This window comes from Gopherus flavomarginatus, chromosome 1 (assembly GCF_025201925.1).
Source record: "Gopherus flavomarginatus isolate rGopFla2 chromosome 1, rGopFla2.mat.asm, whole genome shotgun sequence".
Taxonomy (NCBI): domain Eukaryota; kingdom Metazoa; phylum Chordata; order Testudines; family Testudinidae; genus Gopherus; species Gopherus flavomarginatus.
Window position 1 is genome coordinate 18,699,835 of NC_066617.1, and position 25,641 is coordinate 18,725,475.

Sequence of the window (25,641 nt, forward strand, 5' to 3'; positions counted from 1 at the left end):
AGTGTGAAAACGTATTTCCTCCTCAGTTTTGAGTTTGCTACCTTTTACAGTAATGACTCTCTTTGCTCCAGCTAAAATCATCTCCAGTGTTGTTAGTGAAATACTCTGGATGAGAATCAACTTGGGTGTAACCACACGAGGTAAGTTATAGGGCAGGCTAGAAAACAATTCCACTTCAGGAAAAATTTTGAGGTTTTGACATTTGTTTTCATGCTGCGGAACATTTTTTTTTAACAAACAGGAGAGAGCTTGATGTGCCACAGAATAGCCAATGTCCTGGTGGGTAAAGCCCTCACCCAGAATGTGGGAGACTCAGCTTTGAATCCTTCCTTTGCAAGAGGAACTTGAATCTGTGTTTCCCACATTCCAGGTAAGTGACCTAACCACTGTGCTGCAGAGTCAGTCTTGTTTGTTGGCCCAGTGAATATTGAAGTATTTATATATTTAGAACAGCTCCAGCAGGAGAAATTGAACTAGAAACTGACTCTGCAGGCTGGTGGCTAGTGCACTAACCTAGATGTGGAGTGGGGGACTTGCACCTGGGTTTCTCACATCCCAGCTGAGTGCCCTCTCTCACTTGTTTTTCATGACAAATTTTTCCAAAAGTCACTGGTTCCTCCTGGTGCAGAAAGCAAATTTTTTTGAAATCTCGAAAATTTTCACTGGCTTGGAAAAGCATTTCCCACCCAGCTCTAGTTCAATCTCCAATTAAGCAAAATGCATAAACGTGGGAATAGTCCCATTTTAGGCCCGAACCTGCAAACACTTACATGCTTAACTTCACTACTGTGAGTAGTCCCAATAAAATCAAAGTGATTGCTCCCTATAGTAAGTTAAATGCCTGGGTTAAGTGTTTGGTGAATTGGTACCTCAGGGCATGTCTGTACGTATAGAGCTGTACCGATGCAGCTGTGCTACCCGTCAGCATAATAAAACCACCTCCACGAACGGCGGAAGCTGTGTCGATGACATAGCGCCGTGCACGCGAGCACTTATATTGGTATATCTTATTGTTGCTTGGGGGATGGTTTATTCACATCCGTGATAGACATAAGTTATGCTGACATAAACTGTAGTGTAGACGTAGCCTTAGTGAAGGGAGTGGCAAGTCACACTCTGAAAGGTCAACACCTGTTAAATGCTCTGCTGAACTGAGGCCTAAGTGGGTTGGTTCAGGAGTTTCTCATTCTCAGTTCTTTGCTCAAACTGCTCTCACTCTGGAATGTTTTGTATTTTTTACAGTAATGCATCGTAATTTCTTTGTAATTCTATCATAAAATCCATAACCTTGACATCTCTGTTCAATGCTGTGCAAAATATGCCATTTGTGTATGTCCCTGTGGACTATCTATATACTTCCTATAAAGGAAACACTAAAAAATTCATATCCTTTCTACCTCACAATGGTATTTTGAAGTTTGTACAATTTTTCTTTTTAATTTCGAGAGATGTTACAATTTAGTTTAAAGGCCAAATTCTACTCTAATTTACTGTGGCACAATCTCAGTAAAGTCTTCAACAGGAGTTGCACTCAAGGTACTGAGAGTAGAAATTTATTCCAGGACTTTTTATACTGAGTGAAGAGATGTTTTTGTACACTTCAGAGTGAATCTGAGAAATGATGACTGACGGGAACTTGTCTCTTTGCATTGCAGGAAAAACAAGATCGTTTTGAATCTGTTCAGCTGAAATCTTCAAGATCACAAAATATATGAGGATTAAATACTACCTTCAAAGAAAAAAATCTGATTTTTATTTTTACAGGACCACATTTTAAACATATTCCTGCAGACAGCAGAGTAATGGTTGCAGTGAGAAATGCTGAGCCATTTAAGAAAAAAGAGGATGGAAATCAAAACAAAAGATTGGATTGCCTTATTCTATGGTCAAGTACCTTGCCAAAAACAAGAAGCAGACTGCTTGGATTCCAAACTAGGAATGAAACTTAACTCAGGAAGAGATATACATACTGCAACTGACATGAGTTTTGTATTCACCTGTGCATTGCTCAGGCATGCTGTGTGATTTATTGGTACCTTTCAGTGCATAATCACTTTGTTCATATGCATCATAAGAACTGATTTTCTGAGAGATTCGAAACTTTCTGCAAAGGTTCTGTACTGTCCTTTTTGTAGCCTAACTTCAAGTCCCTCTTAAAATCAAAATGGGGAATGGCACTTGAAACAGAACCATGGATGACTTTTGATCCTTGGATAAAATAATGCTTTTGGGGCTAAGGGCTGAATGTCCTGCAACAGCCTTCAGTGTGGCAGGGCCAATTTTGCACCCACGGATCAAACCCACATAGATGCCAATATGATGACCATCTAGGTTGGCTTGAACAAGGCACTCCTGAATCTGAGGCTATATCTATATCTACAGCTAAGGGTGTGATTCCCAGCTTGTATAGACATTTTCATATCTGCTGTCATCAATCTAGCACGCTAAGAATAGTAGTGTAGCCATGGTAGCACAGGCAGCGGCCGCACGGACAAGCTGTGCCGAGTATGTACCCACAGGGTTCAGGTGTATTTGTACTCAGGGTGGCTAGCCCATGGCACCGCTTGGCACTTGTTGTGCTGCTGTGGCTACACTACTGTATTTAGTGAACTATTTTGAGAGCTAGAGCAAGTATGGCTACGCAAGCTGAGAGTCACACCCCCCGCTCCAAGGGTAGCCATTCCCTAAATGTGTGCACTGCCACTGCCTGAGTTGAAAGATCACATCTGTCCGTTTAGAAGCAGCAGAAGCAGCACTCAGAAATCTTTTTACATGGTCTAGACACTAGGGGGGACCAAAGATCCATAATGTGAATTATGCATTCTCCCTGCCTGGGGAAGCTTGTCCTGAGCATTGGAGGTTGACAGCAGTTCAGTACCCGGTACAAGTTGTCATTTGTGTGTCAGCCCTCTGGGATGAGCATCTGTAGGGATTGAATCCTGGACCCTTTGGGAGCGAGGGGAACCACAAACTTCTAGCGTCTAAGCTAACCGAGCCAATTTGCAGTCGAGAGGCAGTATCAGACTCTTTAGCCTGTATGTGGTCTAAAAAGGGACAAGGACCCCCCTGCAGGTTTTAATGTTGGTTACACTATCATGTATCTTAGCATACAAATGGTTCTACTGTCGATACAAGTTATTGTAAGATCCTTTAAATCTGACTTTTCCACCACATTAAAAGTATGTAATCTTCCTAATATCCAGTCTATGAAAAACTGTAATTTCCTGAAATTCCAATGCAAGTTAAACTGAAAATAATGTACTAAAACGTGGGTATGAAATCATCGATGAAAATTATGAAGGAAAGAGTTGCGTAAAGCTAGGAAGAAATGAGGCTCCAATCTTGTTCCTCTAATCAGACCTATATCTGCGTCAGAATAAAATGTCTGAATTGTGAAATGCATATAAAACTTTGGAAAAGACACAGGCAAAAATGGTGTTTTTACTGTAAAGAATATATAGATTTGGGCTTTTGTATGACTGAGTTGCATCAACCAGTCTGAGAAGAGTCCACTTCTAAATTAAATTGAATCTAAGATGAAAACTGAATATTTTATTACACTATGAGATGTGAAGGAGATTTTATGAAGATTAGAGCTTCTTTTTCTTGTTTAGGGAAATTTATTTCAATTATTTTATATATCCAGTTGCAGAAACTGAGATCTGTTCTTCTGTGTGAAGGTACTATGGGCATCTCATCAGAGGTTGTGTACATTTCTTTTTGTTCTTGAAACAGCGTTTCATTTTCCAGAAAGAAGGGATTTTTGTGAGGTATTGAACCATTTTTCAATGTTTTTTAATGTATATTACATACATTTGGGGTTTTTTTGTATATTTTGTACTGTTGCACATTTATTATCTTACATTGTATTTGTCATCATCCTATTGTTTACACGCAGTCAGCAATGGTGACATGCTCCCTTAGCAAATGCCAACTGGGATTTTGAGATTTCAGTTCTTTGCTGATCTTTTATGAAGAGGATTTTTTTTGGTCATTGAATTTTATTCAGATAGTGTGTTGTAGTGTCAAAGGTTTTCAGCTGGTCAGCATTTGTACAGTGAAGTGAAAATATATTTGAACTGCAAATTTGCGATCTTTGGAAGAACTGCAGCCTGCGCTAAATTTGGCAGTGTTCTTTAGTGATGGGTGGAGCTATGGAACGTCCCACCTTGCACGGAATTACGTCTGTCACCACTGTTTTCATCTATTACTCTTATCTGCACCCGTTTCCCAAGCCACAGAGATATAATTGGGATTCATTTCTAGGAACATCTTTTCTTCTGCCGCTGGAGTCATATCCCTGACATGTTAAAATGCCTTAAATTTTAAGAAACTACCTTTCAGTTTTATTAATACAAAGGAGGGGTTTTGTATGTTTTGTTATTTCCTTCCCCCCCATGACTTTTTCAAATTTAGATATAAAATAGCATTTTTTGTCAGCTCCTGCAGCCTTTGCTATATGACACTACTTATATGGGGTTCCAAATGATCTGTCACATTATTATAAGAAATTCTGGGCACCCTAAAGGTACACCTGGCTGAGCATTATGAGAAGCAGAAACCAACTAAGCCTATAGAAGTGATTTAAGGCTAGTGTAAAGGATTGTAATGGAATTTTCCAGCCATAAATAAGTTTGTTCTGATACCTTTTAGCTGAGTTTTGGCTGTTTCTCTTTTTCTTTCCCTAAAGATAGACAAAAAGGCTGTTTTCCTGTTCCCGTAAAAGGCACAGTTTTGAAGTCTTGAAACACTTCATTAAGCAAACTGTTGCCTGTGACATCTAGTATTCTGCCAAAATATACTCACAGCGACCATCCCATCAGCAATGTTATGTATGAATTTGTTATTTAAGGGCATAATCAAATGCAAAGCGCTCTGTTATGTGTTCAATTGATTAAATGGGATAAATTTTTATCACTGCAGTTGCCTGCTTTTCTTTTAATTCTGGATCCAAGCATCTGAATCTCTTAAACACATTTAAGTTGCCTCGCTGTATAAACTATTGGCAAGTAAGCGTGGATGTGATTGGGTCTGCTCTGATGCCGTTTTCTCAGAAAGACAAAAATGTGCAGAGAATTGATCTGCAGTCAGCTTTGCTGAGTATACTCGGCCACATCCAAAGCTGGTGCAAATTGGGATAGCACCATTGAACTCAGTGGAGCTTCTCTGATTTACATCAGTAGAGGATCTGGCCACAAAGTTTTAGTCAGAATTTGATTTCCCCACCTTGGTTCTGACTACTTTTGGTAGTTCTTGCAGTGTATTATATGATTGATTTGGAGACCAAGCCTAGGAAAAATTAGGTCTCTCAAGGCCATAACTAGCAGCCATTGGGTAGTTGTAGGCAGCTGTTAGCGCTTCTAATAAAAGGAGGAGGTTCTATTGTTTACTGTTTAAAAGGAGATTCTGAGATTGGGGGCTTGTCAAGGAATGTGTGGGAATTCTTGGTTTTCCTGTCCCAAGGGTGTGATGGCCAGAAGGATAGCAACACACGTTGCCATGCAGGAGCCATCTCCATCTCCCACAAGGGCCAGTACCACCAGATGCTTCAGAGTCAGATATAAAACTCCCACAATGGATGAAATTGCTTCTCAACCCCTGACTGTTAGTATTTGGTTTCTGTCCTGAAGCATGAGGGGGGCAATCACTCTTAAACTGTTGTGTCCTAGCTAGTGTAACTGTGAACGGTTTCTTGAAATGTCTAATCCTACCAAGCCCTTTGCCTCAGTGATATCACAAGGCAGTGAGTATCACTTAATTCTGGGGGTTTAATCTCTTACAATTTTCTCCTTATCTGTAACCATTGGCCAATGTGTCTTCCTTATTGTCTTCCTTCAGAGAAGGAGGACATCATGGTCGTCTTGAGGAGTAAGTGTTTAAGTCAGAGCAGAAGAAATCAGACTCTTATTGGATGGCTTGTGTGATTGCTGCAGTTCCTCCTGGAATATATGCTGGATAGGTGATATGGTTTGATGGGATCACCAGTGACCTCACTGGCGTACTATTGGTTAAACAGTACAGATGGGGAGGGGCTGCAATGAGATCACAAGCTTCTGTCTTGGTTTGTGCACACCTCCAGGTGTTGAAGTTGAAACTGACAAAGGAGCAAACTGCCATAGGAAGACATTTTGGATCAGACTCATGGTCCATTAAAAAGGACTTGAAAGCCAAAATGAGGTGGAATGTGTGTGTTTGTGTTGTTTGGTGAAATGAAGAGTGTGAAAGAGTAAAATTGTGGGAGCTGTGGTTTTATGTATCACTCCCCCCACCACACACACACACACACACTAGAATTCCCAACAAAAAGTCAGTCTCAGAGTTTCTGCAAAAACTGAGCCAGAGACACTCCCAGGTCATGGGGAATTTGACAACCGCATCTGGAATCTTTGTTGTATTACTGCAGCCATATGCCGATTATATTGCTGCTGCTATTTTATTTGGGTTTTTGTTTAAGCCCATTTATTTTGACTAATAAAAGTCCTGTCAGACACATAAAAGCAACCAGTTCAAGTTGTGCCAGTCCTTCCAACAAAGGCATCAAAAGTGTTTTTTCCCCACACCCACTATCAAGTGGCATTTACAGAGAAGATGTAGACCTGGGGATAGTTCTACTGCAACAGTACTCAGAAACCTGCAGATAAGAATATGTTGCTTGAATTTGATTTTCTATGGGGCTTTTAGCAAGTGGATAGCTTAAGAATTTGAACCACACGTGGAGCGCTGTTGTGAAATCTACAGGTCAGGCTTCACCATACACTGCAATTCATCTCAAAGGCTGCCACAGTTTTTCTCAGCTCATCACATAATATTAGATTTCTAAAATCTTTACTAGGATTTGACAGCTGGAGTTGGGAGAAGGGAATGGGCTTTACTAACGTTGCTTCATCGGAAATGGATTTGAAATTGCTGTATACTTGGAATCACTGGCATTCGTAGATCAAAGTGAGGGGGCAAAGATAGCTGCAAACTCCATTTTGAAAGGGCAGCTTTTTGTCTTTTCTGTAGTCCTTTCAACTCCATGTAGGACCTAAATTCCAACAGGGTAGCGGTACAGGGCTGACAATAGATAATGGTTAATGCTGGAGTGGGCACCTATTGAAATGGAATAGGTCTGAACACTAGATGGCTCCCAACAAGCAGAACTGGTTTGTCAGGAGAGAAGTCCCCTTGGCAACAGTCACTTGTCAGAAGTGGCTGGTCACCTGATTAAGAAGTCACCTGATAGGGCTAAAAGTTATAAAAGGACAGGAGCTGTGTAACTGAGGGGCCATTTTTACTTCAGCTCTAGAGGAGGGAGAAGAAACCCATCATGGAGGGGCCTGATGAGGCAGGGGTCCCTGCTTACCTTTGGGAACGCAGTTGGTCGCCCAGGACTCCCAAGGGAAGGGCGAGCTACTGAGGGCCACTGTGTTTAAAGTGTTGATTACTTTCTAAATGATCTGTAGTCTCATGCTTTAGCTCTTCAGTAAAAGAGCAATTGGGGAAGACTCTGGGCAGAGGGTCTTTGTGTGTTGTATGCGTTACACTTACCACAGGCCACCTGAAAAAGTTAAATGGTAACCTAGAAGACTCACAACTTTGGATTGAGCTCAGCGAGAGGGTGTGTTTAGGCTACAGGGAAGTCTGAAAAGTCAGCAATGAGCCCATAGGCTAGACAGCTGGACAGCAGGTTGCTAGACCAAGGACCTGTGCCCTGACAGCGTGGCTAGTGACCCAATGCCGGGTCAGTGGCTGGACACTATTCAGTCTCAAAACACTCAGGGATCCAGAGGTGTTTATTCCCACCCAAGCAGTCTTGTCAGTGGCCACAAGGAAGTGCACAACTAGAACTGTGACATCCTATGTCAGTGATGGAGGAATGCTGAATTCATGTGGAGAGTAAGACTTTGTGAGTATGTGGATCAAGTGCTTCACTAGAATCCAGATGCATTACCACTAGTCCGTTTCAACTGGCCACTGGTTCTGGAATGAAAAACAATCCCTTGGCTCCAAACATTCAGCATCTCAACCTCCTGAGCTAAAAAAACACTTGCATTAGGTTGGCAGACTGGGAGTGTGAAGGGACACACCCACCCATTGGCCAGGAGGCTAATGAGCTCCTCTGCACCTGTGCTGCACTAAGAAGGCACACCTGCATGGCTTGTTCAACATGGAGGAGGAAGGGCTTAAAAAGGGAAGCTTAGCATAGGCAGGGTGATGACTAGGAAGAATGCTGCTAGTAACAGAGGCAGACCAGCCAAGGAGGAGAGAGAGCCAGAGGACATGGTTTCTGGAGCAGCCCCAGGAAGAAGGGTCAGAGGTAAGCTGTGCCAAGAGGCAATAGACTTTGAGAGATGGAGCTGTAAAGCTGTAGCTGGGGGCTGTCTGAGAGGCTGACCCTTGTTCCAGCCAGACTCTCCTCTCCTGCAAGGGGAAGGGAGGAAGAAGAACCAGCCCCCTCAGCCCATTAGAACTCTCCAAAGTGCAGCCACTGGCAGAGTACAGAGGGTAAATGATAGGCAATACTTCCTGGGGGGAGGGCACTAGGAAGTCCTGCACCCTCCTACAGGGAGCTTATAAACCAGGGGTGGCCAAACTGTGGCTTCTGAGTCCCATGCAGCTGTTTTATAGTTAAAGTGTGGCCCTCGGCACTGCCCCCCCTCCATGCCCTCTGCCTTCCAGACTGGGGGGAGCTCATGGCTTCTGCCCTCTGATGAGGTCATGGAGCTAGGTGCTTCTGCCAGAGGACACTGGGTACCTGCTGTGGGGGGGCACAATTTAAAGGTTTGGCACCGCCCACAACTTGAGTCATACCCTCCAGGCACACTCCCTCTCTTTCCGCAGCCCCTCCCTGCAGCTCCAGGTGTTGGCTCTGCCTGGAGAGGCAGTGGCAAACAGCTGGGAGCTGTAGGGAGGGGCTGCTGCTTTAGCTCTGTGGCGAGAAGCAGCTGCTCTCCTTACAGCTCCCAGCTGTTTGCTGTTGCCTCTCCCCATGACTGCAGCTCCCAGCTTGCTGGCTCCAGCAGCTCCTATGCAGGGATGGCACCATGTGACCGATTCAACAAACCCTGGCAAAAATCAGGGGGCAGGGGGCATGTGACCCAGGTGCCTCCCCCCATGCATCGCCTTTGGCAGTGGAGAGAGGGGGTTCTTGGGGCTTCAGCCTTGGCTCTCGAACTTCTGAAGATTGTCATATGTGGCTCCAGGGTCGGTAAGTTTGGCCACTCCTGTTATAAACACATGAATGGATCAGGTGTCTTCCCTCTGGTAGTGGAGCCCTACATTTTATAAAGTGTCTAGTGATTTTGGGTGCACAACTTGAGCTTGCAGATCAAAGGGACCTGATTTTCAGAGGGTGCTAAGTGCCAGCACTTTCAAAATTAGTCTCTCTAAGATCTCTCAAGTTAAATGCCCAAAATCGCTGGACTAGATTGAAAATCAATGGAACTACTTGTGGAGTAAGAGCCTGTTTCACATTGAATAGTACATCAGAACCTGACCCTAAATATTTAAACCTGTCCATGTACAAGGTGCTTATGGGTCACTCCAAAGATTCACAGTTCCACAGAGAAATGGATTCTTCTGCCTCCCCTCCTCCACATCCCCGGCCCTTTCTATGTGAAAGCAGAGAGATCTAGAGTCTCAGCTGGTTGCATTGAAGGCAATGGAGGTATGTCAGATCACACCAGCTGAGGATCTAGCTGTCTCCATTGGCTTCAATTACACCCCTTAAGGAAATAGCCCTAAGTGTCTCTTCTGAACATTTGTTCTGGACAGGCAAAAGATTTGGAAACCATTGGTGTTTGCAGCTGGCTCAGTCATACATAAGTGTCCTGGCTGACATTAAAACTGTGCTGCTCTCTGAAACCTGGTGGTCCTGGTGTTTAATGTATTTTTCCTGTGTTTGTCTTGAGTGCTTTGTTACTCTCATTTGGATTTCCAGGGAATGCAGATCATGTGATACTTGCTGATGTTTGAAATAAGCCAGTGGCAACAGAAAAAAAATCAAAGTTTGCTTGTACCTTTGCAGGCACTGCAGTAGCACAGCATGAGAATCTGAGCATGATTCAAACCAGACTTCAAAATGGGCTTTTGACTCTAGACTGCTATTCAGGTTCACTCAATACCTTTTGATATTGTCCTGTTGCAGAAGACTCAAGATATATTTTACTGTTTGGAAAAGTCTTCTTACATTCTTGATAGTCCATGTGCTGTAATTTCTTTACCTTTAAAGTGCCATGCTCAGGGGGAGTGTGCTAATTTTCTTTGGCTCGAATCAAATGTATTTTGTACGTGATATTGGCCAGATTGCTAATTCGGAGAAACTACACTGGTAGCACTACTGTCAGCTCTGTGCATTGTCTGTTAGGACTTCTTCTCTTAACTCTGCTTTAGCAAGTACTATTGATTCCATTACTAAATTGAATCCAGCTTGTTTAATTCCATTTCATTTCACTGGAGGGGAAAGAGAAATGATTACAGCTAAGGAGCCAGACATAAGGTTTTTTGAGTTATATTTATTATTAAATGCACATAGCACCAACAAATGCGTTAGACAATTTAAAGACTTATGAAGAAAAGGGGCCTGATTCTCAGTGACGCTGAGACTCATTCCTAACCATGCTGTCAACATGAAAGGGGCCTTAGTATCAGTCAGAATCTGCCTCAGAAGAAGAATTTACCCATAAATAGAGATTTTCAATGCTACCTAAGGGATTATGATGCCCAGTTCCCATTCATTTTAGTGTGATGGCTGTCCAAATCCCTTAGACCTGCAGTTCTCAAACTATGGGGTGGGCATCCCAAGGGAGGCAAGGGAATGTGGGGCTCACGCAGAAGGGCTGCGCACACCTAGGAGGCAGGGATAAAGGGGCACCTGAAGTCCTGCCATCTGCATTTGTCCCCCCACACACACACCAATTCCTCACCAAGAGGCAGCCAGGGCTCTCCTCCCCACCCCATTCCCTCACCAGGAAGTGGTGGAGTTTTGGCTATCAGCCTCCAGGTTGGCAGCAGTCACATTGCAGAAGTAAGGGTGGCAATGGGGTGCTAAGTCTGCTGTGAAAAGTGATATTGACAAATGCCACTTTTCACATTGCATCCCTTACCTCTGTGCTGCTGCTGGCCCGGTGCTGCCTTCAGAGCTGGGCACCCAGCCAGCAGCCACAGCCGCTGCGCTGCCTTCAGAGCTGGGTGGCTGTATGTATGCTTGTGGAGGAGGAGGAGGCCCAAAAGACTACAAACACAAAGAAGGGGGGGCCTGATCAAATACGACTGAGAACCACTGCCTTAGGGTATGTCTACACTACCCACTGGATCGACAGATAGTGACTGATCTATCGGGGATCGATTTATTACATCTAGTGTCGCTCTGCCATCAACTCCAGAACTCCACCGTGGCGAGAGGCAGAAGTGGAGTTGACGGGGGAGCGGCAGCGGTCAACTCACCTCCATCCTCACGGCCAGGTATATCAACCTAAGATACGCCGACTTCAGCTACGCTTTTCGCGTAACTGAAGTTGTGTATCTTAGGTCGACCTGCCACCCACCCCCAGTGTAGACCTAGCCTTAGATAGATTTAAATGTTTCAATCACAATGTCCAAATACAAGAAGGGAGCTGGGAAGCAATGCAAAACCCCATGAGTGACTGAATGGGGATGTTTGGCACATAACTCCTTCATTCCACAATTTCCTGGTTTGTTTTCTAGTAAATATTTTCAAACATCTGCAGAGCCAAAACTTCTTTGAGGCAAGACTTAACACCTGTGGGAGGAAGGGTGTTTTAAAGGGAGGCGTTAAGAAATTGTGGCATGATAGACAAGGAGAGAGATGGCTTCATCAATGTCCCATAGGGGAATGGAGATCTGAGGCCTGATTCTTGTTTACTTCCAGGACCTGTACACCGCTGGAGCCACGTGTGTAAATGAGACTCCAGCCCTGGAGAGTTTACATATTCAGCATACCTTGAATTGTACCTGTCTTTAACACCAATGTTTCAACCCCCATTGGTGTTTACGCTGATGTCAATGGAAACTTTGCCAGTGACTTCAGTGGGAGCAAGTCCTCAGCTAACATATGTTTACTTTCCTGAATGATTTCTTGGAGTTAGTAGCATGTAAAATATAGGGGAGGGACTTTGGAACAGGGTTCTGAAGGTTACCTTATTTCTTTCGTTGAAGGTAGTTTGCAGCTGGCTTCAAGAGCTGTAGATTTCTATTTTGAATACACATAGTTTGAATGCAAATATTGCCAGAGATGCCAGCAATTTCTTTCAGGATTATCCTTCTTGTGAATATATTTTACAGGCCACATTCTCTGGTATGCTCCAGCAGCTTTGCACTGCTCCAGTGATGCAAAGCAGCTGTAAACCTAGTTTAACTGGCAGACTTAACGGGCTGTATAGCACCTTCATGTCACCAGATCAATAGAAATCAGCCATAGTATATGTGTAGTCTTGTTTTGTCTGTTTTTTATCTAATCTGTCTAGATTTTTATACTTCAGCAAGGTATCTTGAGTGCCTTACAACAATACATCAATCTAATGAATGATCTACCAAATACAATTGTCAATAACCATTTTGATAATGGTTTCCGTATAATTTGATTAAGAAGTTCATTTAAAACGTTGTGAAAACTTTCACAAACATCAAGAATTTTTTCAATTTTTTTTGCTTTTGAAAAACAGGCCATTTTTCAACAACAAGCATCTTTGAAATTTTTCAACGAGATGTCTTTACTCTCTAATTAAAGTCATGGAGCCAGAAGGTGGAACAGTGCGAGTTCATGTCAGCTGAGGATCTAGCCCATTGTCTTTGAGTCATAATTACCATGAAAGGAAGATAACCATGATGACAAATGTTTACAGTTTTATTAATGGCATCTTTATATTAATACTGCGGTTTTGTGCTGAGAAAACAATCTGTTACACATAATGTAACTGTTCTATATAACATAAAAATGCAGTCTAAGTTAATTACAACAAGAAGCTACAAAAAATTTCATAGGAAAGAAAGTCACCTAACATTGCAACTGTGCTTGCAGCAAATCACTCTCCCACTTCTGAGTCAACACTGCAGAAATATATGCGCTGTAAACCATGGTTATTTACATGTCCCTTAGAACTGTTAATAACAGAGGCGCTAAAATCAGTCTAAAAAGTTCTAGAACGTCACTATATACTGTACAGTCCTCAAAAATAATTTCTTATACTGTTTCTAAAAAAGGTACTAGTTTTGTTTTTGTTTTTTGTTTTCTGGAGTGCACAACATGTGCATATTTTGTTTAACAGTCTAAAAACTCGAGAACTGAACTGCGAGTCACAATCACAGAGATGAGGTGGTAGAATCTAGGATTTCCCGTCCATTGCAGACTGTCGGAACATACATACTAGCAGATGCTGGAAGAGAAAGGAGAAAAAAAACCAACAACCCATCATTAGCCACCTAGGAAAAAACATTGGGGGCCTGATTCTAATTTACATTCCGGTCACTTTACACCTCTCTGGAAGTGTAAAGGAGCCTGAAAGTGGATATGACTCTAATTTATTCAGATTGGCATAAAGTAGCCTCAGTGTAAATAAAAATCAGATCCTTGGATTTTTCATGTATCTTATTTTAGGGCCTGATTCTGTGAGGTGCGGAATGCAATCCAGCCTCACTGATGTCAATGGGAGAGAAGAGCGCTCAGCACCCTGCAGGAATAGTTCATTAGCTTGCATGTCCTTCATCCAGTCCATCTTTGCATCAAGTAATACATGTCAGCCTAGAGCTGAATGTAAGGAAAATGGGTTATTTTATATGTTAAAAGATTTTCCCTTCTCCATTTTAACAATTGTGTGAGTTTGCCAACACATGTACTCCCTCTTTGATAACATTCTGGCCTGGATCCCATCCACTTCCATGAATGCAAGATCAGGACCTCAGGATGTCAAATGTGTCCAGATGTAAGGGCCAGATTATGATACCTTAACTCACATTGAATAGTACTTCACTTGACAAGTAGTTCTATTGGCTTCAGTAGAGTGACTCTTAGAATATGGTGTTACTCAATGTGATATCAGTGTCAGAATCTGGCCCTAAATGCTTCTGCATCTTGGCACTGGGCTATAGTGTTATCTTGTAAAAGCCTAGGGATTTTAATTTTAAAGCAAACAGTTTTGTCCATCCCAATTAGAATTGTCCATTTGGCATCAAGAATGTGTAAGCGCACACTTTCGTTGACGTGCCAGTTCACAACAAGACAAAGCCATGTTTGCCAAGATACATTAGGTTAACAATAGCAGTGACCCAGAGAAACCTGATGCCTTCATTAAAGCATTTAAAGGAAAAGCATGAATCAAGTATTGACTTTAAACTTGATCATCCAGAGTAAAAGGCAATTTATGGATAATGGATACTTAGTTTCAGACCAATTCAGTAAAGACAAAGTCTTATTTTTAATACAGATGAACTTTGTATGCAGCTACAGAAGACGGCGCTTTACTAAATTATGAAATCAAATTATATGCCCTAACAAATGAAGGGCAGGATGGTCCAATGGTTAGAGTGCTAGCCTGGGGCTTGGAATACCTGGATTTAATTCCCTGTTCTGCCACAGATCTCCTGTGTAACCTTGAGCAAGTCATTTAGTCTCTCTCTGCCTCAGTTCCTCATCTGTAAAATGCAAGTTAATAGCACTGCCCTACTCCACAGAGGTATTGTGACAAGAAATGCTTGAAAGGTTATGAGGTGCCCAGATACTATAATAATTGGGGGCCATATAAGTACCTAAGATAGAAAGATGTGGCATATGGCAAGAAACAAGATGTCTTGCCTCTCGCACCATCTGTTGTGCATTTAGAAGACACACCTCTCCTTTAGGAGTGAGAGCAAAATTAATAGTTGTTCCTAAGTTCTGTTAAAGGCAAAATATCTGCTCTGCTGGTCTTTGTAATATCACTTTAGTTTTTATAGCAGCAGCCAACTGGTTTCCTACATCACAATGGAAGTGTACCTGTATTATGCAACACATTTTAAAGTGACCTGAGAGCCTGATTTGTCTGTGGTGCATGTTTTCCCATCCTCTCTCCTCATCATCTATTTACTTTGACATTATTTGGAGTTAGTGCCTTGTGTGATAGGATAGTCTGCCCCCTTAAGGCCAGCAGTGCCTAGTGGTCAGCCCATCCCTGTCACATGGTGTGTCCCTTTAAGATTTTTGGAAGATCTGATGTACATAAGGCCAGCGCTTCCATTTAGGCAACCCAGGCGGTTGCCTAGGGCACTAGGATTTGGCGGGGGGGCAGCATTTTGCCACCCTTGGCAGCAATTCGGCGGCGGGGGGTCCTTCCGTGCTCCAGGTCTTCGGCAATTCTGCGGCGGGTCCTTCACTCGCCCCGGGACCCACCACCAAAGTGCCTCGAAGACCGGGAGCTGAGGAAGGACCCCCCTCGCCGCAGAATTGCCAACAACTGGGAGCGCGAAAGGACCCCCACCTAGGGCGTCAAAAACTCTGGCGCCGCTCCTGGATGTACATACAGAGACCAAGGATATATTGATAGAGAGGAAGAAGTGTTAGGAATAAGGGGTGCTTAGGAAGAAATCTTGTCACTGTGTCTTTAAGGGCCTGTCCCCAGGAGGGCATAGAGGGCTGGGCAAGAATAGCCTCTCACCCAGCCAACTGGGGATGAGCTGGGAGAAGGGGTCAACATAAATGCTGCCTCCTCCCTCCAGGCAGGGCACATACTGGCAGGAGAAGGCTGGCCTGCTGAGGGCTAATTATGGATAAAGAGGCCAGCTGAAGGAGAAGTAGGCTAAATTACAACCAAGAGGGAGAGCTGAGGACTGCTGTTTTGAGGCAGTGACTATCTGAAGCATGGTCCCAGCTCCAGGAAGGAGGCTGGGGGTCTTCTGAACAGGGATGGGTGTTGACCAGAACTCTCACATGGACCCAGAGAGGAGTGACCTCGAGGGACTAATGAAGCCAGTTACATTCTGTAGAATGACTTATGTTAGGCCCCACAAAGGGGTACGTGTTTTGAAACAAGCTAAGTCTGGGTAACTGGCTGAGAGACCCTGAAGACTGCTGAGTGTAAGGCCAACAGGGGCCAGCAGGGGGCGAGCTAGAGGGCAGCATCCTGTGACATCATGCCACATCAATCATCACTGCATTGTTTCTTTGCGTGCTGCTTTCATCTGCTTTCTCCTTTATCTCCTTTACAACAGCACAATAGACGCACCTGACTGCTACTTATGCACAGTGAGACTTGGGATCAGCTAGGAGAAGCTAATTTTGTGTAAGTCTTTTGACCCCTGGTGGGGATCTCAAAGCATCTAGCAGACACAGAAATGAGTGTTGTGAAATGAATTACTGAAGGATGTGTTAATATCCTTGTTAGCCTGAAGCAGAATTTTGGGTTTGATTTTTTTTAATATACTCTTTTATCCTTACTAATCTGTGTGAACACAGACTGTTGTTGCATTTCCCACAAGCAAATGGGTTTGTTAGTATAATGAGAAAAGATCAGGGACAGAGCTAAAGTGTTACAGGGTATGGTGGGAGAGTAATATATGAGTATATGCTGGAAGGCTGTCTGGCTCCTCTCTCAAGCCAAGATCAAGCAACCAGTTGGGAGGGGAAAGCGGGGAGAAGATATTAGAAACATGAAAAGCCAAAGGCCTGGCCTTGGCCAGAACCCAATCTCACTCCTTACCACTCCCATGGGATACAAAAGGCGTGGTACCAAGCCTCCAGACTCACGAGCCTCCAAAATGGAACATGACCATAAATTGTAAGGGATGGAACCAGGGGTGTGCACTGCAGGTATATTTGGGCCTGCTGCGGAGGAGGGGGTGAGAATAGGGACACAGGGAAAAGGCTCTGTAGCATCAGAGCTCTGGATAGGCTTGCTTGAAACTAATCCCCCCAATAAACATTGCATTGCCTGCACTTCAGATTTCTGGTCTTCTGCTTTCTGTCTGCATGACAAGAATCAGGGGAGGGGTGAGGGGAAAGCCCCTAGCAGGATGCCCAGTTAGCGCTCCAGACACGAAAAAAGTAGCATAAAACTGGTGTCCAAGAACCAGAGTTAAGAAGTAAGAGCTCAGCTCCTATTTGGCACCTTAAACCAATGAGAGCAGCTGGATGCTGAGCACTAGTGAAAAATCTAGTCAATTTATTTAGGTCCCAAATAAGAGCTGCGACCTTTTGAACACCGGACTCGTAATAATCTCTTTGACACAGACTTCCTTCTTCAAGCCTTGGCTGAGTCTCTCAACCCCTCTCACTTTTCTCATGTGTAAAACAAGGATCTTGGAGTCATCATGGATAGTTCTCTGAAGATGTCCACACAGTGTACAGCGACAGTCAAAAAAGCAAACAGGAATCATTAAAAAAGGGATCGAGAATAAGATGGAGACTATCTTATTGCCCTTGTGTAAATCCATGGAATACCCACATCTTGAATACTGTGTAAAGATGTGGTCTCCTCATCTCAAAAAAGATATATGGGCATTAGAAAAGGTTCAGAGAAGGGCAACTAAAATGATTAGGGGTTTGGAACGGGTCCCATATGAGGAGAGATTAAAGAGGCTAGGACTCTTCAGTTTGGAAAAGAGGAGACTAAGGCGGGATATAATAGAGGTATATAAAATCATGAGTGGTGTGGAGAAAGTAGATAAGGAAAAGTTATTTACTTGTTCCCATAATATAAGAACTAGGGGTCACCAAATGAAATTAATGGGCAGCATGTTTAAAACAAATAAAAAGAAGTTCTTCACACAGTGCACAGTCAACCTGTGGAACTCCTTGCCTGAGGAGGTTCTGAAGGCTAGGACTATAACAGGGTTTAAAAGAGAACTAGATAAATTCATGGAGGTTGTTCATTAATGGCTATTAGCTAGGATTGGTAAGGAATGGTGTCCCTAGGCTCTGTTTGTCAGAGGGTGGAGATGGATGGCAGGAGAGAGATCACTTGATCATTACCTGTTAGGTTCACTCCCTCTGGGGCACCTGGCATTGGCCACTGTCAACAGACAGGATACTGGGCTGGATGGACCTTTGGTCTGACCCAGTATGGCCATTCTTATGTTCTTATAGGAGTACTTGTGTACCTGCTTTGCTGAGGTATTAGGAAGAGAAAAGATGTAGTACTTGTAGTAAGATGAGGCCCTGAAACATAAACTCTTGTGTCAGAGGCCCAGTCTGAGGCCTGAAGCCTGAACGAAAGTACTTCCAGGCATTGCTAAGCAAAAGCTGGGCTGTGAGCCAGAGGTAGGCCCCATTCACAGAAGTTGGTGAGAAGAGGGTTGTTAGAAGCAGGTGCATCCACACATAAGTGCTAATAAGAGTAACATGTGCCAAGATGACATCAGGACACTCCACAGACATAACAAGGAACAGGCAGGTGCATCTTAAAGACAGGGTCAAAAGGACAGCATGATGGCTAGATCTAGCTGTTTGAAGCAACATGATCAAAGGAGGAGACAGCACCCTAATGAGCCAAAGGGCTGTACTTCAATATGTCAGTAGGGATGAGTAATCTGTCCTGTAACCGTATAAAAGTAAGTCCCGGAGTGTGCATCTTTGTCTGGCCTAGGGGGCAGTGGAAAGTCTCTCCACTGACGGAGCTGTGTCCATTGCCAGGGGGCACATATTCGTAGTATGTCCTGTAGAGTCTATAGGAAACTATTACTGTGCTTCATTTGACAATAAACTTGGCTCGGGTTCCTTCGTACCTTACTAGAATCTGTGGTCTTTGGGGGTTCTCTCGGGATTTGCTGGGTCAGCTATCTGCGCAGAGCCAGGACAGCACACATTGGGAACACGCATGCAGACGACTGTTATCATCATGGAACAAGAGAAGAGCACCACATCGGTAGCTGACAACAGTGCTATGAAAGTGATATATATAGTTTACAAACTCCTTTATCTTTGCTGAACTGATATACTTTTTTCTTTGGAAAACATTCCAAGAACTGGTTGTCAGCAGCTAAGTCAATTTCTGCTGACTTCCTGTGTTTGCTTCCTACGTGTGTGTGTGTGTGTGTATGCCTCCTTAACTTTGACACCTCTCTCTGGAGAAGTGACTTTAGAAAAGCTGCTGATTGTTCTGATGAAATGTTGGCTAAGCACTTAAAAGGCTACTAGTTCTCTCTGAGATCTTCCAAGGTTTGCAAAATCATCATGAGGATCTCAGGAGTGATTTGGTGCATCTCGCTTGCAATATTTCACGTTGCAAACACCATTTTAAAAATAGTGGATATGTTTTCTCAACTTTTTTTTTTTTTTCTTGGAAGGACACATCATTGGAACAGAGGAATATCCTTCCAGGGGGATAAACAGCTGCTTAGGAGTTTGTGATGGGGTGTACTTTCCCCTCACTGGACAAGAAGGGGTTAACCCCACACTCTGGGCAGAGGAAGCCATGCCCCCTCACTCCTATTGGGCATGCTCCAAGTGCTGGCTCACTATAAAAGGGAGCAGCCCAGTTCATTCTAGGCTGACTACCAGAGAGGAAGGATGCATGCTGCTTGCTCCAGACTGGGAGAAGCTGAAGCCCCAGACGGTGGGAGCTGGTGACACTGAGCCCAGACAGATGCCCGGATATCTGTGGAGGCCGGAGTCACTTGGAGGCAGTGCAGCCTGAGGAAACCGGATACCCTGAAGATGTCTAGGCCACAGAATCAGGGAATATGGTAGGAAGAAGCCCAGGGAAACTAGGCAGTGGACTGGTTAGCAAACTGGGTTTTGAGTCAGCGTTTTTCAGCCGGATCTCTGCCGACCTAGTGGCATGCACATTTACCACTACCAGGGACCTGGGCTGGGACCTGGTGGAGAGGGAGCGCCCAGGTTCCTGTACCCCAGCACCTCTCTTTCCACCCATGGGTGGCCCACTTCCCTGAGTCTGGCCATTGGCAACATAACCCCACTAAGGAGGGAAACCTTATTTCCTCTGGCCACTAGGCCATACAGCCTGAGTGAAAGGGTGATTGCATTGGTTCTGGCCACTAGACCACACAACCAGATTGAAGAGGTCAGCCATGCTGACTGGCCACTAGGCCATACAGCCCGAGTGAACAGGTGATTATATTGACTTCAGCCATTAGGCTGTACTGCCCCGATGACAAGGGTGACCATATTGACTCTGGCCATTGAGCCGTATTGCCAAGGGTAAGGACAGACAGGCAGACTTAACTGTGGGGCCATGATGCCCTTGCCTCGGCAAAGGGGGATGGGGTGTACTTGCTGCATGACAGAGCTTTACAAGAGTGGACCCTTGGATGCAGCAGCATGAGAAGTAAAATAAAGGGTTGACTCTCAGTTTTGGGGGACACAGGGAGAGGTGTTTGCATTACATACATATTCCAGACTGCAATGGAGAACTGCTCCTGTTAGGCAGCTGCTATTGTCGTCTGCATGGCTTCTACTACATCCTCATGAAAGCCAACCTCTATACTCTCCCAAACACAGTGCTTCATCCCCAGGACCGGCTCCAGGCACCAGCTTATCAATCAGGTGCTTGGGGCGGCAACTCCGGAGCAGGGCAGCACTTTCAGGTATTTGCCGGCAATTCGGCGGAGGGTCCCTTACTCCCGCTGGGAGCGAAGGACCTTCCGCTGAATTGCCGCAGATCGCGATCGTGGCTTTTTTATGTATTTTTGGCTGCTTGGGGCGGCAAAACCCCTGGAGCTGGCCCTGTTCATCCCTCACTGTCCCCTTCCCTTTCAGAGGAGGCCTGCAGTGGCAGGTGTTCCCCGTTCTTCCTGTCCTGAATAATGAAGAGTCCAATTCAGTCCTACTAAGGGCATCAACCTGAGAACCGCTCACATGAGCTCCCCTTTTTAGGGCAAACACAGCAAACCACATCTATGGAGAGAAGGAAGGCCAAATGATTGGCTGGACTAACTGAGAAGCTGGCAGGAAAATAGCCATTTGGATGGACTTATGCAGTGCCTTAACCCAAAAGCAAATTATTTGGCTGCATATATATATATATATATATATATATATATATATATATATATATATATATAGCACACAGGGCCCTGGTTATTAGACTGAATTTCTAGAGCAGCAAATGGACGCTTGGCAAGGTTAAGTTACCTATCTATTGTCACCCAGCAAATCAGTGGCTGAGGTGGGAGTAGAACGCAGCAGTTCTTCTTCGAGTGATTGCTCATATGCATTCCAGTTAGGTGTGTGCGCGCCACGTGCACGTTCGTCGGAAGACTTTTTACCCTAGCAACACTCGGTGGGTCAGCTGGGCACCCCCTGGAGTGGCGCCGCTGTGGCACCGTATATATACCCCAGCCGACCCGGCCACCCTTCAGTTCCTTCTTACCGCCCGTGTCGGTCGTTGGAACAGTGGAGTGCGGCTTAGCTGACCTCCACCTTCCCTAGCTACTTGTAGTTTCTCGTTGTTATCGTGTACATAGTTATTGTTCTTGTAGATAGATAGATAGACAGATTTAGTTGTAAGTTCTTACATTAATAGTATAGTTAGCTTAGTGGGGTTCAGGGAGTAGCCCCTTCCCCACACCCGGTGCTGGAGCTCATGCCCGGCTCACCGGGTTTCAAACTGTGCTCTGCCTGTCACAGGCCGATGCCAACAGGAGACCCGCACGACTCCTGTTTGAAGTGCCTCGGGGAATCGCACTTAACAGCTAAGTGCCCTATTTGCAAAGCTTTCAAGCCGCAAACTAAAAAGGAGTGGGACATCAGACTAAAGCAGCTCCTCATGGAGGCGGCCTTGACACTGCCACCTTCAGCACCAAGCGCCGGTCAGTCGGTGAACAGAGGCACCCCTACGGCACCGGATTGCACCGGTACGCCTAAAGACTCTTGGCACCAGCCGACACCGGCACCAAAGTCGACTCCACGTCGCTCCCTCTCCCCGAGGTCGAAGAAGGCCAAGACTCCTGCTGCATTGGCTCCAACCACACCGCGGCCAGAGAGCTCGCCCAGTTCGGACCGCCTGGCGCCGATACCCGCCGCGGCACCGACTAAATCAGCACCGTTGATTCTGGTCCCACAAGGGCCGTCGAGTCCGGTGCCTCATAGCTCCCCGGTGCGTGCCGTGGTAGAGCTCACCATGCCATCCATGCCAGAGGCATATTCAGCGGTGAGAGACTTAATCGCCTTGATGGACTCGGCACTGCCTTTACCCCCGGCACCACCGGTGCGGGTAATCCAATCTCGGGGCAAGCCGACCCTGCCTAGACCACTGTCCGTCGGCACAGCAGACCGGTACCGCTCAAGATCGTGATCCTGTAGACGCTCCAGGTCGAGACGACGCTCTCGCTCTCGAAGCCGCTCGCAGTCCTGGCACCATTCCCCTACATGGCACCGGTCAGACTCATGGCACCAGTCGGACTCCTGCTCTCCACCTCACTATCCGCGGCACCGCTCCAGTTCTTGGCGCCGATCCAGGCACCGTACCTCTCGGAGCCGTTCACACCGCAGAGACTCGAGATCCCGGTTGACCTCCCAGCACCGGTCTGGTCGCAGGTCCCGATCTTGATCCCGGTACCGCTATGAATACCGGCACCGGTCTCCGTTAAAGAAGGGAACGAGGTCCGTCAGAACCTCAGCCCAAGGTTTCTCTGCTCCTCCATGGCCATCCAGACAGTCGTCGGTGTCCTCGCAAGCGGACAGTTATTATGATCAGGAGCGAGATATGGAGGGGCCCACCAGGGTTTTCCAGGAGGTCCGGTCTCAGGACCTGGGTCCTCACCAGTGGTCCTTTTGGACACCCTGGGCATACTATCAGGCCCCAGGGTGCTCCATTTCTCCAGATCCGCTCCGCTTTCTCAGAGCATCGAGCTCCAGAGGCCACCATTAGCCATCCCTCTCCAGCTGGGACAGAGGAGCAGATAACCCATCCACCAGGTTCCCCAGTACCGCTGGAGCAGGAGCCGACCCAGGAGCAAGAGGCCATCCAGGACCCCCTCATCCCCAGCGTATTGTCCTCTTTCTCCCCAGACGAGGCAGTGGCGGGGACCTCATCATCAGGGCCCCCGCCGATAGACCTCAGAGCCCATCAGGACCTCCTTAGAAGGGTGGCGCTCAATATCAATCTTCCCGTAGAGGAAGTCCCGGAGGTCGAGGACCCAGTTGTCAGCATCCTGTCAGCAGATACCCCCACTAGGGTGGCTCTGCCTTTCATCAAGACCATCCAGGCCACTGCTGACACCTTATGGCAGTCCCCAGCCTCCATTCCCCCTATGGCAAAGGGAGTTGAGAGGAAATACATGGTGCCCTTTTGGGGGTACGAATACCTATATGTTCATCCTCCTGCCTCCTCATTAGTTGTCCAATTGGTCAACGAAAGGGAACGCCACGGCCAACAGGCACCAGCCCCCAAATCAAGGGAGGCTAGGCGGATGGACCTACTGGGCCACAAGGTATATTTGGCAGGTGCCCTGCAGCTCCGAGTGGCCAACCAGCAGGCTCTCCTGAGCCGTTATAACTACAACACCTGGGCGGAGGTGAGTAGATTCACAGATCTTCTACCCCCGGACTCTCGCTAGGAATTTGCCGCATTCCTCGAAGAAGGCAAGAAGGTGGCTAGAAACTCCCTCCAGGCTTCTCTCGATGCGGCCGACTCGGCAGCCAGAACTCTGACCTCAGGTATCACCATGAAGCGTATCTCATGGCTGCAGGTCTCCAACCTGCCACCCGAGCTCCAATACACCATCCAGGACTTACCCTTTGATGGCAAGGGTCTGTTCTCTGAAAAGACCAACCCCAGGTTACAGAGTTTAAAGGACAACAGGGTCATCATGCGCTCGTTGGGCATGCATACACCTGTGACCCGATGCAGACCCTTCTGGCCCCAACCTCACCGTCCTTACTTTGTGCCCCAGCACAGACAAGACTTCAGCAGAAGGCGCGGGCGGGGTGGCCATAGACGCCAGTCCGGATCCCAAGGGGGTCAAAACCACCCCCCCCCCAAAAGCACCTCCGGGGCCTAAGTCTACCTTTTGAAGGTACACACGAGGACGGCGTACCAGTTTCAGGACAGGATCCTTCTCCTCCCTTCTCCAACCGCCTCTCCTACTTCCTCCCGGCATAGTCCCAATTGACCTCAGACATCTGGGTCCTACAGATGGTGAAACAAGGATACCACCTACAATTTGTTTCAACCCCGCCTTCCCACCCCCCAACCCAGTCCCTCTTCAGGGACCCCTCTCACGAGCAAGTCCTCTTACAAGAGGTGCAGTCTCTCCTCGCCGCAGGAGCAATAGAAGAGGTACCGCCAGACGAGAAGGGAAAAGGGTTTTACTCCCACTACTTTCTAATCCCCAAGTCCAAGGGAGGCCTCAGGCCCATCCTGGACCTGTGAGGCCTCAACAAGTTTATGGTCAAGTTGAAGTTCCACATGGTCTCCCTGGGGACTATTATCCCGTCCTTGGATCCTGGAGACTGGTATGCCGCCCTCGATATGAAGGACGCGTACTTCCATATCGCCATCTTCCCTCCACACAGGAGGTGTCTTCGCTTTGTAGCCAGTCACCGGCATTTCCAATTCACGGTCCTCCCCTTCGGCCTCTCTACGGCCCCAAGGGTGTTTACGAAGTGTATGGCTGTCGTCGCCGCCCACCTCTGCCGGCGGCAGATACATGTATTCCTGTATCTGGACGACTGGCTCGTCAAGGGAACCTCCCAGACTCAGGTCAGACAGCATGTGAACATAATCATGGACCTGTTCTCCCGGTTGGGGCTGCTCCTCAATGCGGGAAAGTCCACACTGGTTCCCACACAAAGGCTGGACTTTATAGGGGCAACCCTGGACTCCACTCGAGCCAGGGCCTACCTACCTCAGCCACGTTTCCAGATGCTCACGATGATCATTCGAGGTCTGCAGAACTCCCCGGTCACCTCAGCTTGCACATGTCTCAGCCTACTAGGCCACATGGCCACCTGCACTTATGTGACAAAATATGCCAGGCTCCACCTCCAGCCCCTTCAAACGTGGCTCAACTCGGTCTACCGTCCGGGCAGGGACCCAATAGACACTCTGGTGACCGTTCCCCCAAGCACCTTACACTCCCTCGACTGGTGGCTGACTCCCTCCCTGGTGTGTGCAGGGCTACCGTTCCATCCACCACAGCCCTCGCTGTCCCTAACGACAGATGCGTCATCTCTCGGTTGGGGGGCTCACCTAGGTCACCTTCGTACCCAGGGCCTTTGGACATCACAGGAGCTGTTGCTCCACATAAACATCCAGGAGCTGAGAGAGGTCCGCCTCGCGTGCCAGGCGTTTCAGCAACATCTTCATGGCTGTTGCGTCTCATTGTTTACGGACAACACAACGGCCATGTATTATATCAACAAACAGGGAGGGACTCGCTCTCCCCCCCTGTGTCAAGAGGCCACTCAACTCTGGGACTTCTGCATAGCCCACTCGATAGACCTGGCAGCGTCCTTTCTCCCAGGCGTTCGGAACACTCTCGCGGATCAGCTGAGCAGATCCTTCCTCTGTCACGAATGGTTGATAAGACCAGATGTTATTCATTCCATCTTCCGGAGGTGGGGTTTTCCCCTCATAGACCTGTTTGCCTCTCGCACGAACAGGAAATGCCAAGCGTTCTGCTCCTTCCAGGGTCTTTCACCGGGATCGATCACGGATGCATTCCTCCTGTCGTGGGAGCACCACCTGCTCTACGCCTTTCCACCGTTCC

The 25,641-nt window shown here is 46.5% G+C and overlaps 2 protein-coding genes across 6 annotated transcripts in view; one reads left to right on the top strand and one right to left on the bottom strand.

Moving 5' to 3' along the window:
* The window catches only part of ELAPOR2 (endosome-lysosome associated apoptosis and autophagy regulator family member 2), a 155,471-nt gene extending 150,573 nt beyond the window's left edge, over nt 1–4,898 (top strand). For both annotated transcript variants that reach the window (XM_050936807.1, XM_050936808.1), the window contains one exon: nt 1,656–4,898. In XM_050936807.1, the coding sequence (XP_050792764.1) occupies nt 1,656–1,715 (60 nt within the window). In that variant the 3' untranslated portion in view covers nt 1,716–4,898. The remainder of the gene's footprint in view (nt 1–1,655) is intronic.
* An 8,357-nt stretch (nt 4,899–13,255) lies between these two features.
* Nucleotides 13,256–25,641, bottom strand: part of GRM3 (glutamate metabotropic receptor 3) — a 172,564-nt gene continuing 160,178 nt past the window's right edge. For all 4 annotated transcript variants that reach the window (XM_050936827.1, XM_050936828.1, XM_050936829.1 and 1 more), the window contains one exon: nt 13,256–13,376. In XM_050936827.1, coding sequence (XP_050792784.1) covers nt 13,303–13,376 — 74 coding nt within the window. In that variant the 3' untranslated portion in view covers nt 13,256–13,302. The remainder of the gene's footprint in view (nt 13,377–25,641) is intronic.